This window comes from Ambystoma mexicanum, chromosome 3p (genome assembly GCF_040938575.1).
Source record: "Ambystoma mexicanum isolate Mex_15411 chromosome 3p, UKY_AmexF1_1, whole genome shotgun sequence".
Classification (NCBI taxonomy): domain Eukaryota; kingdom Metazoa; phylum Chordata; class Amphibia; order Caudata; family Ambystomatidae; genus Ambystoma; species Ambystoma mexicanum.
The window spans coordinates 1,208,981,893-1,209,002,499 of record NC_090925.1 but is presented as its reverse complement, the minus strand read 5'-3'; the positions used below and the strand labels follow the sequence as shown (position 1 = coordinate 1,209,002,499).

The 20,607-nt window shown below is 45.0% G+C and overlaps 1 protein-coding gene across 3 annotated transcripts in view; it reads left to right on the top strand.

Moving 5' to 3' along the window:
* The window catches only part of CNOT6 (CCR4-NOT transcription complex subunit 6), a 632,403-nt gene that overhangs the window by 113,966 nt on the left and 497,830 nt on the right, over nt 1-20,607 (top strand). For all 3 annotated transcript variants that reach the window (XM_069652648.1, XM_069652647.1, XM_069652646.1), the window contains exon 3: nt 17,095-17,281. In XM_069652648.1, the coding sequence (XP_069508749.1) occupies nt 17,095-17,281 (187 nt within the window). The remainder of the gene's footprint in view (nt 1-17,094; nt 17,282-20,607) is intronic.

Below are 20,607 nucleotides of genomic sequence, written 5' to 3'. Positions count from 1 at the left end.
TGCATCTGACTAGGTTGTATTCACACGTATCCCTGTATTGTGTATCAAAAATGACTGTTTTATGTGTGTGGTGTATTCCTCTATTAGTGAATGGGGTGTCTCCTGAGTGGTGTCATACCAATATTTTGCAAATTGTGCTTGAGCCACATAGTAGTATAGTTCAAAGTCGGGAGCTGCAATACCGCCTGTAGAGTATGACTCTGCCATCTTATCACAACTAATCCTAGCAGTCTTCCCACTCCAGAGGAACGTTACCACTATGGAACGGAGTTTAGCAAAAAAAGGTCTACCGGGCCATATTGGAATGTTGACAAACTGACAGAGGAGCTTAGGAAGGATTATCATTTTAAGAACCGCCACCCTGCCATCTAGGGATATCGGCAGCTTCCCCACATCTGGAGTTTCGTGATGATGGCTTGCGGTGTGGTCTCATCGTTGTCCTGGTATAGTGTATTGCTATCCCTGGATACAGGATCCCCAGATATCTAATGTGTTCATCAGACCATTTGAGTCCATGTAGCACATCGGGCCACTCAGTGGACGGTGTGAGTGGGAATATTTCAGACTTGGCTCTGTTCACCCTGTACCCAGAGTAAGCCGCAAAATTTCGAATTTCCTCCATTATGGGCGCTATATTTGTTGTGGATTCACGGATGTATAATAACGTGTCATCAGCGTACAGTGAGATTAACTGGATTGAACCTTTTATGTTTATGCCCTTGTCAGCGTGTCTCAGCCGTACCGCCGCCATGGGTTCTATAGTCAGTGCAAACAGGGACGAAAAAGGACAGCCCTGTCTGGTGCCCCTACCCAACAAGAACCGGTCTGAAATGGACCTATTGGTCAGAACTCGAGACCCGGGTTCAGTATATAGAAGTTTTACATACCTAATGAAGTTGGGGCCTATTCCGAATGCCTCGAGTACCGCAAGAAGGTAGACCCAAGAAACCAAATCAAAGGCTTTCTCAGCGTCTAAGGATATAGCAGCCGCTTTCCTCTTAGGGTCTATTTGGGCCATTAGCCCAAAGAGCCGACGGTGATTTAGGGATGTGGACCTGGCCGGAATAAACCCATTTTGGTCAGGGTGGACCATCCCGGGAACCGCTGGCAAGAGTCTATTGGCCATCATTTTTTGCGAATATTTTAGCATCTGTATTAATAAGTGACAAGTGTCTGTAGGATGATGCATCCTGTGGTGGCCGCTGTGGCTTGGGGAGCACTGTGATCACCGCCTCTCTGAGACTGTGGTAGTATATTGCAGTCAAGGGATTCCTCCTACACCTGAAGGATCACGGCAACAAGCTCTTCCTGGAATTCTTTATAAAATTCAGCCCCTATCCCATCAGACCCTGACGCTTTACCTGATGTCAACATTTTGATTGCCTTAGTGATCTCTTCTATCGTTATTGGTTGATCTAACACTACACGGTCAGCCTCAGCATAATGCACCTCCCTAGTGGCCAATGTATCAAATTCCTACAAGTGTGTGTGTATGTCAGCTAACGGGTACCTATTCTGTGTCCAGATGTAGCCGCTCTCCAGTGCAGCCAGTTTGCTTTCAATATTTGTCAGTTCAGCACGCACAGCTTTTAGCATACCCACGGATTTAGACAATAGTACACCTCTGACCCCACACTTTAGATTCCCATACCGTGGCATATCTGTTTACGGTTCCCACATTATTTGCAAAAAAATCTGGTATCTCCTCATGTAGGGTTTCCACCACCCCTGGGTCTCTACATTTCACTTGGCATTCTCCACCTCACAGCGGGACACGGGGCACTTTGAATCTTGAATTCCATCTGCACTGGGGAGTGATCCGAGAGCGTACGGGGCAAAATTTCACATTTCTGCAGCATAGAGGACATAACCGATGTAACAAACCAGTAATCTATCCTGGACTCAGTCATGCACCGAGGAGTGATACGTGTATCTTCTGTCCCCGGAGTGTATCATACGCCAAGCATCTACCATTGACAATTGAACTAGGATACTTTCAGGGTGGAGGCAGTTTTACTAGGGGTTCTGTTGACCCTGGAGGCCCTATCAAGCCCAGGGTCCAGTGCCACATTGAAGTCCCCTCCCCATATCACATTAGACAAACCACAGACCACGATCATCTGGTACATATTTACATAAAATGCAGGGTTGTCTATATTTGGCCCAGAAGTATTTGTTGACCAGCGAGCCTGCCCCACACGGCCACGTATCTTCCCTGCTGGTCCACCTTATGGCCCTCGGGTCCGAACCCTAGACTGGGATGGATAAGAGCGATTACCCCCCTCGCCTGCGTAGAGTTATCTGTATAATAACGCTGGGTTCCCCATTTAGGCAACGTGTAAATTAGTTTCCCATTGCATGTGTCTCTTGCAACATCAGTATCCGGGGGCCGTGCCTGGCAACATAATTAGCAATTTTTTTGACTTTCACCTGGTTGTTCAGACCCCTTACGTTCCATGTAAGCAGTTTTATTATCATCCCATCACCAGAATAAAACTGTGCCATATGCACCAGCCGAACAGCGCCATTCCCCGTGCCACCACTTTTTAAACTTGAAACAAACAGTTCACCATAGCCAAGCTAAAACCTGGGCCACTCTTCACACTGTGACCTAAACTCCTCCCGTCAACAAAAAACAGTCCCATCCTCTCCCACATCACCCCCAACTTGATGACATAACCCAATTAACTGATGGAGCTCTCCAGGGGTGGACATGCCGCTACACATGACCGCCGACTTGGCCCCGCTACTCCAATGATCATCTTAAATGGAGCCGCCCCGGCCATTTATCCGCTAATCTGGTTTTCACATGACACTTCAGCCTCGTTTATATGCAAACAACTCATGTATCTTAGTCTTCCGGCCTTGGCCTGTTTTGAACTGGTCTGCCCTCTCTAGGAGGGAGAGGTATAGAAGTGTCAATGCATTGTGTGGCCTCCGCCGGAGACTCGAAGAAATGTGCCCTTCCCGCATACTGTATCCTCATTTTGGCCGGGGACATCAAGGCATATGGGATCTGGCGGTCCCTGAGGAGTCTTTTAACCAGTTCATAGGATCTCCTACTAGCTTGGTTCCCGGCAGAAACATCAGGGTATATGTGGATACGGTTACCATCATGGAGTGTTCCAGCCTCTTGCCGTACGTAGGATTGTGTCCCTGTCCCTATAGTTCAGGAGCCTGGCAATTATCGTGCACGGCGGCACGCCTGGTTTGGGGGCTGGGGCCAAAGTGCTATGCGCCCTTTCCACTAGGAAATGATCCGAGAATGCCTCCGGGCCGAATAAGGATTTAAGGAGAGCTTCCAGTTGTTTTTTCCATCTGGCCTTTGCCGAATGATTCTGCCATTCCCACCACCCGGATGTTGCGCCTAGAACACGATTCCAGGTCCTCACACTTGTTTTGCACTTTGGACATGGCCTCCTTGAGTTGGCTGATGTATCTGCTGTGGTGTTCTCGGGTATCCTCATTGGTACTTATTCTGCTCTCCGTTTCCGTGACACGTGCGCTCTTTTTCGACCCTTGCTTTAAGAGAGCCAATAGTGAATACTATGTCGTCCAATTTAATGTTCACTGCACGGAACCTGTTCTGGACAATGGTTGTAAGCCCGTCCTCTTGTTGACCCTCGGTACATAGGGTCTCTTTAGCGTTGGTGTTCACTTCTGCAGCTGTGGTCTGGGTCTGGCTACCCGTGTAGGCGTCCATTGGGCCTTTCTTCTTGTTCCCGGGGGTCTTGCTCCCTCTCCCAGATCTCTGTGGCTCACTCATAGTATATTCGGGTGCGTGCTGCCCAATGGTATTCTCCTCCCCTCCTCTCGTCCCCGACCACGTCGTATGTGGATTAGGATATTGGCAGAGGGAGTCCAGAAAAGCGAGCGGGAGGGTTCCAGGGGGTTAGGGGGTGTCTGCCGCCAATGGACTGTGCCCTCCCACGTAGGTCCGCCACAGGATGCAAGTGCGGTGCTCTTCCACGTAGCCGCCAGGTAGGCGTATCTGGTATGCCTCTAGGGCTATACTCCTAAACAAGGATCAAGCCTGGTTACTTGCTGGCCGAGTTCGGGGGGGGGGGTGTCTATCAACCCTCAATTGTCCGTCAAGGCGCACGTGCATCCCTGGCCAGCCAGATCGGGACCCCAGCACTTCCGCTTTAGGTAAGTGCGGGAACAAGGCCGTGCCCATCGCGGCCAGCGGGTCAAGGTGGGCCCCCACCCCCGCAACTCCCACAGATAATTTCTCGACTGGCGTCTGCTCCGGGAAAGACCCAGAGGCCTAGTATGCAAGTTGTTTGCGGGCAATTCAGGAAGGCCCAGCCCAGTCCGTCCGGGCGGGACCACAATACGCAGACCGGCGCCCGCTGGGTCCGGGAGCACCCAGCTCCGGATGCAGCAACTAAGGCCGGGTAGCCGCGACCGGCCGCATAGGGGCGGCGGGGGGAGCCGAGGCCGCTCACGTGTGGGCTTCAATGGGTGGGCCCCTTTCCCAGCCGCTCCTTGTGTGTCGCAAGCCGAACGCCCACTCCGGGCCATGAATGTCACTGCGCGGCTCTGCTCCAGTCAGTTCAGCGCCGACGCTTCGCACCCTCTTGATCTTCGGGACAGTCTTCCGTCGCGTGCGTCAACTCGACGCTCACACAGCGCAGGCCCTGCTCACCGCGGCCCAACGTCTTCCCTTCATCCGCGGCCGCTAGTTACTTTGCCACGGTTCCCTTGGGCGGATCGCGCCTGCAGCAGGGTCCGGTCCAGGATTAATCTGGTAAAACTTCAGACAGCACCAACATAACTGTCCAGGATTTTTCCGAGGTGTGGACGAGGCCTTGGCCGATAGTGCCTTGATTTGCAGCTCACCGGGTGGCGTCTAAAAGGATATCTGGTCCCAGGATTTTTGGTTGGAGCAGGAGCTTGCAATCAGGCGGCCATCTTTATTGTGCGCAACAGCCCCCCCCCCCCCAACCCCCGGCCTGTCATGTTTTGAGAGCTTGGCGCCTGCATTGGCGTAGATTTAATAGGTCCTCTGAGAACCATGAGCTGGAGTGAAACGATTTTTTTCTTTTGTTTTCAAGAGGAGCTGCAGTGTTAATGGCAAGGGTGTCTTTGAAGATCTCAGCTAGAATGTTGGGCTCAGATGAGAAAGGAGGTGCTAGGCAGGGATTGTTAAAGGGACGTATATTATCTACTGTATGTTTTTTGGCACTTCTGGCTATCTTGGCTGGTGCAGGTATTGGAGGTTTGGAATATGTGGTAATGGGAATGCAGAATTTAAGGCAGTTGTGGGAGGGCTGTGTTAGATTTGAGGGTAGAGCCACAGTTGTGATCTGCTACCCAGTCTAGGTTACGGCCTTTATTGTGTCGGAGCTGTTACTATCTGTCTGTAAGGTCTCTGGCGAGAATGGTTGCTGCTTTGTCTAGTTTGTCATTGTAGCCGAGGTTTAGGTCACCCAGGAGCAGTGTATTGATTTTTTTTGTTTTTTTTAAAAAAAAATGTTGGTAGTGTGATGTCTGAGGGGAGACAGTATTAACCCTATTAAAGCGCTCGTGGGCACTTGCGTGCAGCAGTTGGTGGGAGTGCGTGATCCTAGGCGTGAGTTCCTATGTGTTACCTGCATGGGTGTGGAGATGAATGCTAAGGGGTGCATGCGTGTTCTGAGTCTGTGCTGCCTAAGTTGGTTCTCGAGCATTTTGGGAGCGGTAGTGTGTGTGGTGTTGTGCCCTAGTTCCATTATGTGGCTGTTGGGTTGCACTTTGGGCATGAGGTAAGCAATAATACTAGCGAGTATGATGTAGACTAGGCCTGTGAGGATGTGCTGTGTGGGAGGTGAACATATTGAGATAAGAGTGCGGGTGCAGGATGCTATATAGGTTGCGTGAGGCAGGTGCCTAGCAGTGCAGCTCGCAGAATAGTCTGCTTCGGGTGGAACTTAAGTAGAGTGGGTGGCTACATAGGAGTCAGATAGCGACCATTGGGGGGCGAGGATCTCACAAGAAGTATCTAGGTAGCTTTAGGACAGTTATAGCCCTGAAAATGAGTCTAAGGTATCGACATAAGTACAGAATAGTTTAACAAAGCAAGGAGGGCTAGTTTCCCCAAATGGCATATACATTTACAAATGCATATAAGCAAACATGCCTCCTATGCAAGATAAGCGTTCAGTGTAGGCTATAACTTATTGGGCACAGGTGCGAGGAAGGAATACTTGCAGATTTTGGGCAGTGATATCGGTTAATAAACATAGGCTAGAGCAAGGTGCCTCAGTAAGCAATTTGGAAACTGGGAAGCGGTTATTAACTCATTTTCGTAATGTCTTGTATGACATGAATAGTTTGTGAAGAAAGTCATACCTAGGGTGTGTAGACTATTACCTTTTGGCGGTGTGGGGGTACGATTTGTGGCCCCAGGCTCCTTAGGCTCAGACAGGCTCGGGACAGGGGCAGCTTGCCTTTGTGTTTCGGCTTTCGTGTTGAGGGACGGCTCTCGCCCGCTGGCTCTCATTGGGTGAAGAAAAGAAGGGCGGCGGCCAATCGGGTGCCGTGTTGCTGCTGTTAGGCAGTCAGGAAGCTGGGAGAGGATTGCGATCCTCTGCGGGTGGCCATCTTAGAGAGGGGTTTCCTCCTTTTCGGCGATGGGGGCGGACTAAGTGTCTCTTCAAATGTCACTAAAGTTTTGTGGGTGAAACATGATATATACATTGATTTTCTCAACCCACACATCCTGTTTTCCTGACATTTTTATGTGAGCAGTGATCTTTTCTTCCTTTGGGCTTTTTAAAGCAGTTTTTATTTGCGCACATGTGCAGGTCGTTTTTGCTTTCAATGTTTACAAATCCATGCCGACGGGATCATTGATTCCTTCTTTTGTGAATTAAACTGCTGTTTGTCCATTGACAGGTAGGCCCCTTTCCACATGGCTCTTTACTTTAGGTGAAAAGCAAAAGCCAGGCCGTTTTTGTTGCAGTGTTTAAATGCCTGCCCTTCATGTGAAAGCATCTTCTGTTTGGGGCCTTTAAATGCACCCCACAGTATTAGCCTCACACCAGGGTGTTGCAAAGGGCCTTTGTTATGGGTCTGAAAAGGGGTGGGGATAGTGTAGTCAAAGAGTGCAGCACGTTGTTTGAAGGTTCCACCATCTTGTTTCTGTGCCTCTTTCTTGACTCTTTGCCTTGCAAATGTGGGTATGATGCAAGAAATCAAGGACATCGTGTCACAAGGATTGGACCCCTTAAAGCAGGCTTGTTCCCCCCCCCCCCCCCCCCCCCCAAATGGCCTGTGAACAACTTTTTGGATATACACTTCTGGACCATCCAGGCCTCAAGGCAAATTTGATTGGAACTCTTTTGGAGAGAGTATCTTTCCTGAGCCCTCTGCCAGTGAGGTGAAGATTGAGGCAGAGGTAAACTGATTCCCCAACCACTCCAAGGGCACATTTGGTCTGGCCTGTTGCTGAGGCAAGACCTGCCTCTCTGCCAGTTGCATGGTACCCAGGACTTCACTGGAGGTGAAGGACCTCTGCAGGTGCTTGCCAGTCTCCCATGGTTTGGGAGAAGGAGACAAGGACTCTTCTTGTTCCTGAGCCCCTGAATTCCTGAGAGCCTGCGACCAGAACACCCAGGAGGCCTGTTTTTCACCTTTAAAACCGCTTTGAGCCATCTTTGAACCATGACACATACAGGTTCTTTTGGCACTCCCTCTACCTTCGAACCACTGCTGCTTACACCTGTTGAGCAGTCTCAATGCTGCACTACACCAGCCTGAGCTTGTCCCCTGTTTGGCTTGAACTAAGCACTCCGCGCCAGACCCTGCCTCGAACCACTGGATGCATTGCATTATGCATAGACCCATAATAGTGGTTACCAACGACTTGACCTGGCCCTACATAGAATCGCAACTTTTTCAAACTGCACATCTGACCCAAGGGATCACAGCTTCGAACAATCACTAGCCTTCGACTTGAACTGCTGGAGCATCTAATCAATACTAACCAGCAGTTACCGTGTGCCCCGAGCTGGCCTGATCTTTGAATTAACCCTGGTTAACCCTTCAAACTGCATTGTTTCAATGCTGCATTCAAACTGGTCAGAGCTACTGTTTATAACCCACTCTACACCTGCTACCCATTGGACCTACATGACTCGCAGCACCCAAACCTGGTCTGCTTGCCCAACTATGAGAAGCATGGTTTGGTGCTGTTGAACTAAAGAAAATTACTGTTGGAAGGCCCCAACCCCCCTTACCCACCAGTGTATTGGTTGGGACCCTAGAGACTTGATGAGCCCCCTTTGCGCTGGAATCAATCCTTTTTTAACATTGTGGTATTTTGCCTTTTTCCTCCCAGCCAAATATCCAGAGTGCTTGCATCTTTCATTGTGCATTTGTCTTCCTTTTAAAGGAGTGGGATTTTGATAGTGTCTCATAGGTTGTACACTAGTAAGTATATAGATTTTGAAAGCACGTGCATTAGACAAACTTTTATTTTGGATTGTTGTACTTTGCTGTTTGAGTTCCTAGTGATCATATGCATACCCCTTCTGAGGGTATAGTCTGCCCACATTGCCACAAAAGGCAAAGGAGGTATGTCTTTGCTGTGCCAGTTTTACCTTTATGACTGCGATTACTGTTTTGTTGGCTTTCTTCCTGCCTTGCCAGGTCATTAAATCCCATTGAAGGTTGTGCACTAAAAGCCAAAGCTGCTGCTTTCATGGGTTAGCTGTCTGTGTCCCAAGAAGTGGGTGGGACTGTCTCGTCCCATTCCACATCTGTGGTGCCATATAGGTGTGGGGCATGAGTGAAATCAATAGTAGTTCCTGATTGGACAACTTCTGGCTGTTTGAATAGTGCAGATCCTTACCATTGGTGGTCTTGCTTCCAGGCTGGGTTTTTGGATTTTTGGATAAGAAAAGCACTTGTGCTGCCATTTCTTCCGGGTTGCATTTGGAGCCTGGATCCTTTGTAGACTAACATCTGACTGATAGTCTGAAGATTCCTGAAGAGAGGCCTGGCATCCCTTCCTGCGTCTGTCGTGGTGAAGCCCTGTTGGGCTACCTCATCTCTGAAGACCCTGAGTGTTACCCGAGCCCTGGACTAGTGGGACCAACTATACTCTATGCCATCAAGAGCTTTCGCCATTGTCCCTGGACTACCCGGTGGAATGATCAGCTCTGGGCTAACTTGCCAGAAGCATTGCTATTCTGTGGTTGCACCCGGTATTTCAGTGTTCGCTAACTTGTGATCCAAGTCGCCTTTCCAAACAATGTTTCCCAACCTCGAGCGATCCTCTCCTAGAGCAGCTTTTCCAACTGCGACTGGGCTGACTCCTGCTGTGTGGTGCTCGTCGCTGGAATTCCCCTCACACCCCCACCTCCTCCCCTGTGAAGTTTCCTCAAATAGCCTGCATTGGTGAATCTTGCTTTCTTCATGGCCAGGGGTTGCATCGTGACCTGACTTGGAGAATCCTTGCACTCGCAGCTATTGGGCACCACTCGCATGAACTAACGGCAGGATATCTAACCTCCAGAACACCCCAGCACCCAGTGAACCCATTAAGTGAGTCTGGCGGGGAGGGTAAGTAAATGCAAAGCATTTGATTCCACCCCCACCCTTGTTTACTGTAGGATAACATTGGGAACGTGTCCGTTTTGCATCCTAACATTCCATTCTACTGCCTTTTGGTCGTCCAACCTGGTCAATACCGTCTGAAAGATAACGCAGCTTACCTACCTAGTAACCTTGTTGAATATCTGCTTTGAACTGTCAGGGGTTTTGACCCATGTTCAAGTTATTATGCTGCAACATTTGGGGCTGTGGGCTCAGAAAATCCAAGATGGCCGAAAAAGCCCACATGGCACCAGAATCCAGGAAAACCACGCAGTTTTTGCACACACCCAAATGGTCGCCTGACCTGCCACCCACCAGTGCGAGCGTGATGGGCCAGAAGCGCCATGAGTGAAACGTGGTGCCAAAGGAAAAACAGCAGTGCCTGTTGGCTCAGAAAGCGCTTTGAAATCACCTTTGTTTCTCTGAAATGCAAGCTAAAAAGGCTTATTTTAAACATTGCAAGATATTCAAAAATCTCACTGAACACCAGCAGACATTTGGCAGAATGTAGTCTTGTGTGCATACAAAATCTGGAAAGATGAAGAGCCCAAACAATGTTTATAACAAAACTGGCTGAGCTGTGGATGTCAGCAGCTTAACTGAAATTGGACTTAAAACCACTAAAATCAAAATGTTTAAAATAAATGAGTGACCTACTTTTGAGTGTCACATAGGTTGCAACTGTTTAAAGGTCATAGTTTTAAACTTAGAATCAGCGTTCTAGCTGCATGTGTAAAAATTGTAAGTTTGATTTGAATGAAGAAAACTGGGAACAAAAGTGACATTTGGCTGAAGCCTGGCTTGAAGAGATTGAATTCTGCCCGACAACTACCCCCGACAGGAGTTGAAACTTACCCAGCCAGTGCATTCGCAGGCCTGGCTGCCGTCTGCTGTTCCCACCAAAAGGAGATTACACCTCTCTGATTCAGGGGAGGAGCACCTGGGAGCAGAGAAACAGAACAATAACATTTCCTTGGCTCAGGCAAATGTTAAATTAGTGGGGGGTCGTAAATGGCTTCCTCTTGGGAGTAACTGGGAGGAGCAGTGCCTCTGTGAGCAACCGGAGTTGGAGGAAGTGGATAAACCAGAAATTCCACCATGTGCTTTGGGAAACCACACCCCTCTGGGCCAGAGCATAATTTTAAAAAGATGGATAATTCATAGTACAGACTTGTCAAAATTATATAATATCATTATTCTTGTTGTTTTTCTGTGCACAAGAGGTGTTAGGACTCTGTGGTATGTTCTGGGGGGTAGTAGTGGAAAATAAGGTATTACTCCAAATGTCTATGTTAAAAATCTGACACTTTATCATCTGATGCCCATATTCCTTGTGCATGTTTGTGTAAATTCTGGAAAAGTTTAGAGGTTGTGTTCTTGATGAAAAGGGCAGAATTATGTCATAAGTGGACACGACATCTTACAAAGACAGGGATCGGATGGTTTGGTCCTACAGAAAATGTTACCTGGTGATATAATAGAAAAATAGTACATAGATAAATATGTATTTGGATCAAAAATAGATTTGTGTGCAAATTGACAAGTGGAATGTTATTTCTGTATGCCATAAAATTGATGCCTGATTACACTCCATTCCTTCCCCCATTCAAGGGAGAAAGGAGAGCTTGGCCAATGATAAGTTGTGAGGGGCAGGCCTAGTTATGCCCACACACCCATTTTCAAAAAACATATAAAGAGACTGCTTTGGACAGGCAAGACACTCATTTTCCATTTTCTTGCGAAGCGCTTTGCCGGACCAGACACTATCCAGAAGGACCATCTCCAGAACTTAGATTCCAGACTTCAGAACTTTTTCAGCAGTCCTCAAAGTCTTTTGCAAATTATTTAAACAGCCGGGCTGAGCTGTTTAATTCTACCTAGAACCCTGTGCCAGTACCCAGAAGCAATGCTGTATATAGAATCCACTTGATCCAGACCAGCAGAACCAGAGACCCAGACCGCAGTGCCGCTAGCAGACCCAGGCCAGATCGCTCTGAGCAGAACCAGTACCAGAAACCGCCCGGAGTCCAGTCCAAACCTGACCAGATCCTTGCCGGCCTATTTCAAATTTATAGTGTGAGTACTCAGCTAGAACTGTGCCAGAACCAATCTTAGTCTAAAATAATCTGATTCAAACCATTTGAACCTGTCCAGAACTGCATCATAGGAATCGTGTGTTCATTCTGTAATTTCAAAGCTGTAAAAGTGTCATTCTGAAGTTTACATTCATTTCGAGAAACTACCTTCACAAAATCGTCCGTATCTTTCTATGCCTTATAGTTATTCCGTAATCACGCTCGACGCATTCGGAAAAATTGCCGCAAATTGAAAAATTAGCTCCTGTAAAAGATGGCCGTCTTTTGCTTGAACTGCTAAAATTCATTTTCAACCTGCTAATCCCTCATTGAGCATCGCGAGTGTGACTTGAACTAATATCACCTATCCTGAATCTCCTATGGGAATTAATCTATTTTTTGCATATTTTTCCATTCTTTGCAAATCACACTTAAAGTATTTTGCTTGTGTTTTAAAATCATCCCTGTGATCTAAGCTTGCTAGGGGGGGAAACTGAAATTCGTATTGTATTGTGATTGTATGCCTGAAAACTGTGTGCTTACTTCCATCTCCTTGTATTGCATGGGGGAGGGGAGGTGAATTGCCACCAGGGGAAAAGGGAACAGATTATCTCTTGTGAAACCCTATCAGTTTTTCTGTCCTGCATTCTTTCCATCATTGTTTTTCCTTGACACCATAAAAGCATTCTCAGTTACCTTTTCCTTCCTATACCAACTCCTAAGTAATAAGCGTACAATTGTAATATTATCCATTGTTCACTGTCATATTCTTAAGTGTGATATCAAATATTAATTTATTATAAAAGTGTGATATATAATATTTTTCCAATATATCTTTTAAATTGCAAAACAAACCTACTTTTTGGCTCAGTGAGGTCAGGGGGATTCAAAGAGAGGGGCATTATATAAGGGTTTATCATCCAGAGTATAACTTGTCATAAACATATAAGGACTTCCCTTGGGTGTCCCAGACGAGGCACTGACTTAGTGGGATTGCTGAATTGAAGTCACTTGACAGAACTCACCAACACAACTACAATTAACTTGCCTACAGAGACTACGTTCTGGGGAGAATTTGGACTGCTGAAGTTAGAATTCACTTGAATTGGTTCCATCTTTACTTCATTGTACTTATCTCTTGATTTTAAGCATTTTGAATGTATTGTAAGAATCTATGATGACTGTATATGTTGAGTTTCATTTTTTAGTGTGTAAAGGCATAGAATAAATGCGTTTTTTATACTTTATGGGCTAAATTTCAATATTGCATGGACCCCAATCTCACTCTCCTGAAAATAACTTTGAATGCTCTCGATTTTGGCTAACCTCCGTTTCCCTCTTCACTATTACTAGGGCGCCTCTAAAATCTGTCCACCAGGCAGATTCTGGAAATCCATTTTATCAGGTGGTATATCCTCTGTTCATCCTTGTACTTCTGCTTTTCGTCATGGCTCTGCTCAAGATTTGGCAGTAAAAATACCAATGGTATATAACAAATGTTCATATTACAATTTTATGTGTTTGCATAGTATACCTATGAATCCAACTGGGGTGATTGACTATGCTGGAACGTTGGTTAGGTAAATGCTGAAATGGACCGAATATTGATTACATCAATTTCATGCATTGGTGTATCACTTCAGGTTTCATGAATTGACACATTCTGAGGATTTTTGTTTCATGCTTTTGATGTTGCAATATTATGCAGTCATTGCTACATTTCCCATGTAAGTGGCATTCTCCATTGGGATGCATTTAAAATAGCTGTGTGGAGGGACGGAAATGCTGATCAGAAAATATAACCAGGCTGCGCAAAACATATTTCAATAATTCTTAAAGTGACTAATTTGAATGGCCTCTAGAAACGAAAATACGACGGCTGTAACAATTCATGGAAAATATTCAGGTATTGCCCGATCAAGGTATTGAAAAATATTTTAAAACTGTACTAGGGCGGGCGTGGGGGGGGTGAAAGGAAAATATTGCTAATAACACTTAACTTTAAAATAAATAAACCAATGAATAATGGCAAAGTATTTACTTTGTCAATGAAATGTAAATGAAATACACATTTTAGGAAAAGTATAAGACATGCAGGGGTAACAAATTCAAGTCGCAGAACTACTAGCCAGCCATAGTCCCTTGACATCTGACTTCTATGCCTACACACAGCACACAATTTCTTACTTGATACATTATCACTGCGAGAACGAGCAGCAGGACCACAAACCAATGGAACTAAGCCATATGAGAGGGCCACTACTAGCCGAGGAGGCGTTTGGCAGCCTAGAGCGACTACAAACCTGGGAGATTCCGAAGTACGAATATGAAATAAGGTGCTGGACACACAGTAATCCATTGATGGGACCTATCCATATTCCATCCTGATGAAGGCTGGAACACATCAAAGCAGATTCCTGGTAGCTTATGAGGCTGAAACGCTGTCGACAACACTGACAATACTTTGTGAAATGGGTAATTATTGGCATGAAATGAGAATGCCCAATGTACTCTGTGTTAGAAGGGGGGGGGACACAAAGGTTTATTCCCAAGATGTTTGAAAAAGCACACTTAAAGTTTTTGTAAAATGTTGGTTGCTTTATCTTGTCACTGTGTGAATCCAGTTGCAACTGTAGAAACATGGCACTAGGGTACCTTTGTGGATAAGGATGTATATCCAGTTTGATTATTTTTGTTTTTATGATTATGGTATTGATACAATGAAATATGCAATGTATGAAAAAAGCTATTCTCAAATTGAGGGATTGCTGTGGTAATTTAACTGCAGCATGTTTTGATGATCTAGCCACAAGGGACCCTGATCAGTTATTACTAGCCAAGAGTCCATCACTGGCCATTAGTGAGTGCAACTTCTGAGCCCTGAGAAATGTATTAAAATTGTTTTACACATTTTATTAGATTACAAATGTTAATGTTAATTTAGGCCTTCCCTCTCAATCTTTCCAAAACTGAAAACCAAGGGCCTGGCAGTGGCTAGCCTTCCAACATGCTGAGAACAAAATAGCTTCCAGAACCAGCGGCTCATTTCATGAATGCACCCTCAAGATTCCCCACCTTCCTTGATCAGTCCGACATTCTCCTGTCTTCTCGTTGTGCTGTACAGTGTACCCACAAACGTACTACATTGCAAAGCCAAGATGAAATTAAATCCCATTTGTGTCCCTGACTGCCTTGCCCCCAGCCCCCCAGACTATCCATCTCTTCTGGAAAAAGTAAAGCAAATAACAAACCAGTTGCTATACATGCAACTAGTATTTGCCTGTATTTTAGTTGGGATGCATCCTTTGTTCTGCTGTGATCCTTCCCATCAAACTCTTCCACTCCTGTTTTAGTAAATGCCACTGCTAGGTCAGGCATGAGGAAACAACTGGAAATGTATGCTGTCAGGTCTCTGCAATGCATTGCATGATATCCTCATTCTGGCCTGGAAATAATTGGCTTGTGAGAAATAATTTCAGGAAATTATCTCTTGCTTGCATTTCTCTGCACCCACATTTTCTGTTTGTACCTGGTCATATTGGAGTCAAGGTAGACGTCCATGGTCTTGTTTTATGGGATACCGTGATGTGTATATTGTCAATGGTGAAGGACATGTATTACTTGTCCATATTGCCCAGGGTGGTGGGTAATCCAGTCAACAGTTTGGTTTTGTCGCTGTTCAGACACACAGTTTTCTGACATCAGGACTGGATCGTGGAGTAAATAGTGGGGAGGGTGTTCATATGTACATCATAGTGACCTGTGAGTGGGATAAGCATCTGTGTCATGCGTGTAGTTGGTATGAGATACACAGGGCGTCAAGAATGCTCAACAGGGGCCTTGTGAACAGGTTATAGAGAGTGGGTGCAGTGCAAGAGCCCTGAGGGACTCGCATTTGATGTGGCTTGGCGTGCAACATGCAATCGCTGTACTAACCGGCATGGCTACGGAGTCACTGAAGTATGGACATTTGCAAACTTCAGAAGAGTGCTTGACCCTAATGGAAACCAGTTTACCAAATCGTTCTATGCTTTAAAATGGAGGCTTGAACTGTGTCTGAGAGGTGAAGGCTTCTATACCAGATTAAATGGTACTTGCTTGGGTTTTTAATTTTTTATTCTTTTTTTTTGTTGCCTATATCTGGATTTCTAATAGCTATCCATAAGTGAATTTCCCTGATATGACAACTTGCAGGTGTAGTCTCACGGGACTCCCTTCATATCGAAGACCTTTGTGGGATTGGAAAAATGTATTCCACTATCGCGAAGGCCTTTCCTTCTTGGGAGATTAAGATTGTTTTGTCAAAGGTAATTGTCTCCTTTCAAGCCCCTTCCGAAATCCTGACTTTGGTAATCTATTCTGGAAGTGCCTTTCTCAGAGGCCATTACTTGAGCTAGGAGAGTCTGTGTGGAAAAATGATTTGTTATACAAAGTATGTTTGAGAACACATCCTTTCTGTTTTTCAGATCTCCATGTTAACAATGCCATTTCTTTACATATTACCAATCCATTCCACACCACCTTTGAATGTTTATAGAGCTTTTAGTGATTGTCTAAACAAAGATATTGAAGTAAGAATGTTATGTAAATGATGGGGCCATTCATACTGAACTTGCAGCCCAATATTGCCAGACAGATTTTGTTGTGTATTCAATGGTTCACTGGAAATGCAACAAGACTTGCTGGGTGCTACAGAGCTCTCATCGAGCGGGAAGGCTGGTGTTGCCTTTCTTTGAGAAGTATTCCGTATACAGTGCAACCACCTGCATACCTTAGCCAGACTAGCGAAATGTAGACCTATATTTGGCCACAGAGTATTAAAGACTGCTCTTTTTCAGTGTCTTTAGCCTTGCTGCTTTTTTTAATCCCTTTATTTTTTTAGAGTGGGCAATGGGCAAGTAAGTTACTTATATAATCTTAGACCACCACTATCACTTGCCTCATGGAATCCATAAGCAGCCTGCCAATGGTAATCTGAGTAGTTATGGAGGTGAGTAATTGGGGTTGGGGGAATTTACTCTTGCTGTGGGAGCCAGGAACAACCTGCCTTAAATTCACCATCACTTATACATGCATTACACATTTCTCCACCAGTTTCCTTGTTTTTTATTTTCAACTGAATTTTTGAAAATGTTTGAGGCTTTCTGTGCTGTTTGGTCAAACCTGGCATCACAGGCTGAATCAGAGGCAATCCTTATTTAACACTTTTCAATAATACAGCCTTCAAACGGTTTCCGGTCTTAGCAGCTAGCTGAAGATAATCGGTATTCCTTAATTCAATGAAAACGGCCATGATTTGAGGGGTTTTGTTATAAAAACAAATTTATTGCAGAAAATTTCCATTTTCTTCTGTGAAGCTTAGTAATCTATTCAACATGTGTAAATTTATGTTCTTGCACGCTAAGAAAAAAAACGAATCTTTTGTTTTTCATTACAGGAAGAGTTCGATTTTTAAGCTCATCCTTATGGACCCTGCATCATCTGACCGCATTGCATCTGAGCGACAATTCTTTATCGCACATCCCTCCCGACATTTCTAAGCTTCACAACCTGGTATATTTGGACCTATCCTCCAATAAAATACGCAATTTACCAGCCGAGCTGGGAAATGTGGTCTCTCTCAGGTATGGAATTCTAATTAAATTATTTCTTTTCATGTTGGTTAACCAGTGTCGCAAGCCATTGAATCAAGTACATTGACTAATCATTCTGTTTAGTTGAACTGCAAATTAACAATACATTTCACGTCATGACCATCGTATGGATGTTTTTTGACTGTATATGACTGACTTGGAGTCGGCAGTTCTAGGCAATTTGACTATTTGTCAACCACCTTACCTACCTAATTTGATATGCTGTCTTATTTTTTGGTTATCCTTTTTTTTTCATTTTCACTTAAGTTGCTTTATAATTGTTTTACATGTAAATGCTTAGCTATTACATTTTTAAAATGGAAGCATGTGAAAAGGAAGGTGAACTTGTTTTCAGCATTTTGTCTTGGGACTTTTGAGTGGAACAAAATATTCTTAAATTTACTTATTTTATGAGCAAAGTTGCCCACAATATTCTATCTAGAATCTGTCCAAGTATTATAGTCACTTTTAGTAACAAATGACTATTATTTTGATAGTGCAGCTTTCAACCATGGAAACTAAATTAATTTTTTATTGATGCTGTATAGTTCGGTGCATTGTAGGAGCTCTAAACCTTTTAATATAAATGTGTAATTGGTTTTGAAATATACAAAGAAAATGTCCAACGGATGTACTTTTCTGATGTTTTGCTCTGTCTCCATTGAGCAGCTGCGCAGATGGGTGAAGCATCTGAATGACCAGGAGGGCATCTTTGAGCCTTCATAGCGTTTGGGGCACTTCAATCCTCTCTGCCTTGGGGCTACAACAAAGGGTGTACTCTTGCTCTTGAAACATCCATTGGTACCACAAATCTCCAGCAGAACTTATCCGCAACCACATCGCCGCCATCATTTGTCAAATTATTAGTGTGACTTGCTGTCAAGAGGCTTGTTGGTGCTTACTATCAACCTCAACAATGAGACCTTGTTCATTATGGAAGCTAGACATCTGTGTCTATGCTGAGGGCTTTCATCTTGATGGCTAGATGTGCAGGACTATGCCACCGCCTCCTTATCAAAGAGTCTGAGTTGCCACCTGAAGAAGCCTCACACCCACATGATGGCTCTGAAGTCCCCATTCATGCCAGCATCCTGGAAGTTTGATGGAAAACTCCATAATGTGCAGGCAAACGGGACACTGCTTAGCTCATACTTCACTAAGGCATCTTTGAGCCCTGACCCCACCCTATAGTCCCAGCCATTTGTGTCTGCCAGGAAAATCACCCATGTGTATGGCATACAATGAATACTACTAGCCATTCACACCATACCCTCTACTGGATTACATTTTTGCTGAGGTCTCTGGACTATGAAAGCTGATCATTATGACTCCCAACTCAATAAAACGACATTTGTGCTCAAACCATGTAGGCTATGTTGCCTCCATTCCTTTAATGTTAATTTTTATGGCTTCAGGGCACATAATTACACAAGTTTACAGACCAAAAGAACGACATGAGACAAGGCAGAGCCTGAGGGATGCAGCTATCTAGTTGAATTAATCGAAGACTGTCAACCTCTGTGTTGTCTTCCAGCTTTTGCTGCACAGACTGGGAAAGATCTTGGTCATTGGTGCGTTGAAAGGTATCCTGTGTGGTTTTTTTTTTTTTTTTTTTTCCCCCAACATTTTTCCAATGGATTTTTAGCGCAACAAATACATCAAAAACATTGTTTAAAAAATATACATCTGTGAGGGGTTAACACTGGTATGTGGTGGGGGATAAAACCAATAGGGAAGCTGAATTGGGGGGGGGGTAGTTTTTTCCCCAGTAAATCCATCAGGAAACCTGTTTTCGGTAACATCACAGTGAACCCATTTTAAAGCTAAGGTAATTCACCTGTGCCAGGTTTGATGAGCGCTAAGGTCTAGTTCATTTGTAGCTGGACACCAAACATCTAAGAGGGGCAGAGCCATGAAGGCATCAGTGGACCAAGGTGGTGACTTTGCTGTGTGCGCTCGTACAGGAAGCCAATGTTGGTCCTTTCTGTACCTGGAGATATGTTCTCTCCTAGGTATTCTGTTTATAGTGTGAACGGCATAATTCTGGAGAGTTTGACATTTTTGAAGGCAAGAGTTATTTGCACCGATCGAGGGCATTGCAGTAATCTAACCTCGAGAGGATGATTGCTCTGGCTATGGTCAGTTATTTTCCTTGAAAGGAAGGGTTGGATGTTTCTTAATAGCCAAAGGTAGTATGCACAGTTCTTGGTGACCTGGTTAACATGGGCATCTGTGCTCAGAGGGTTCAAAATGGGTGCCCAGTTTTTTTACTTATCCCAGTTGTCTCAGGAAGATAGCTTTTGGGGCAACGTGCTCGCCTTGGAAGCAAGACACGGAGCAACACGGGTTCGGTCCGCGCTTAGGAGTCTCTGGGTATTAAGCGCTTTATAAATAACCTATCATATACTGAGATAATCTAATTCTGGATTTTAAAGCTGGTAGTCTGAGCTCTATTTGCTGCTAGCGTGGGCTGAGTCAAAGATCAATAAATTCGGTTTTGCCTCCATTGAGGCACATCCAGCTTCTGGTCATCCAAGACTCGATGTATGTATTGGAGGTTGGTTGAGCTGTGTTATTGGCGTAGTTGGTAAAAAAAATGGGCCCATTGCCTCGAAGACCACAGGGTGGTTGAATGTATAGATTGAAAGACGTGCTCTCTGAGGCACGCTGCAATTGATGGCGGCTGATGGAACGCACCCACCACCCCCAGCAGATACTAGACATGTGGTGCAGGAAGGACTGGACCCATTCAGTTGTGTTCTTCGAGCAGTTACCTACTGCCTCCAGGATAAGGAGGGCTTTCGTGGTAGAGGTTGAATGTCCTAAAAGGACTAACAGTCCAGCTTTTCCTTCATCAACTGTTAGCATGTATGGAGGTCAGCAAGAGCCGACTTTGTGCTATGTGATGGTCTGAAACCTGATTGCCTGTTGTGTAGGAGGCAGTGTGCTTCCACAAAAGCCTAGAATTGTGACATGGCCACTTTTAAACCAAGATTTTCAAAAGAAAGTTGGGGTTTTGTTATGGGTCGTACATTGTTGGCTTCCTTAGGATCCAGCCTTTTTTTTTATTTTTATTTTTTTACCAGCGGGGTAACTGACAACCTGAATTGCATTTGGGACGCATTTGTCACAGAAAGGGGTGTTAAAAAAAAAAAATAAACAGGTAAGTGTCGGGGCAAAGACCTCTTTATGGTCCCCGATCATTTTGGGTGGGATAACATTTTTCAGGGCAGGAGTTGGGGCGTATGGTAGTCCACCTTCTTTCCATGTCTACAAGATGTTTGCTTCAATTCCAGTTGTCTTGTGTCAGTGACTTA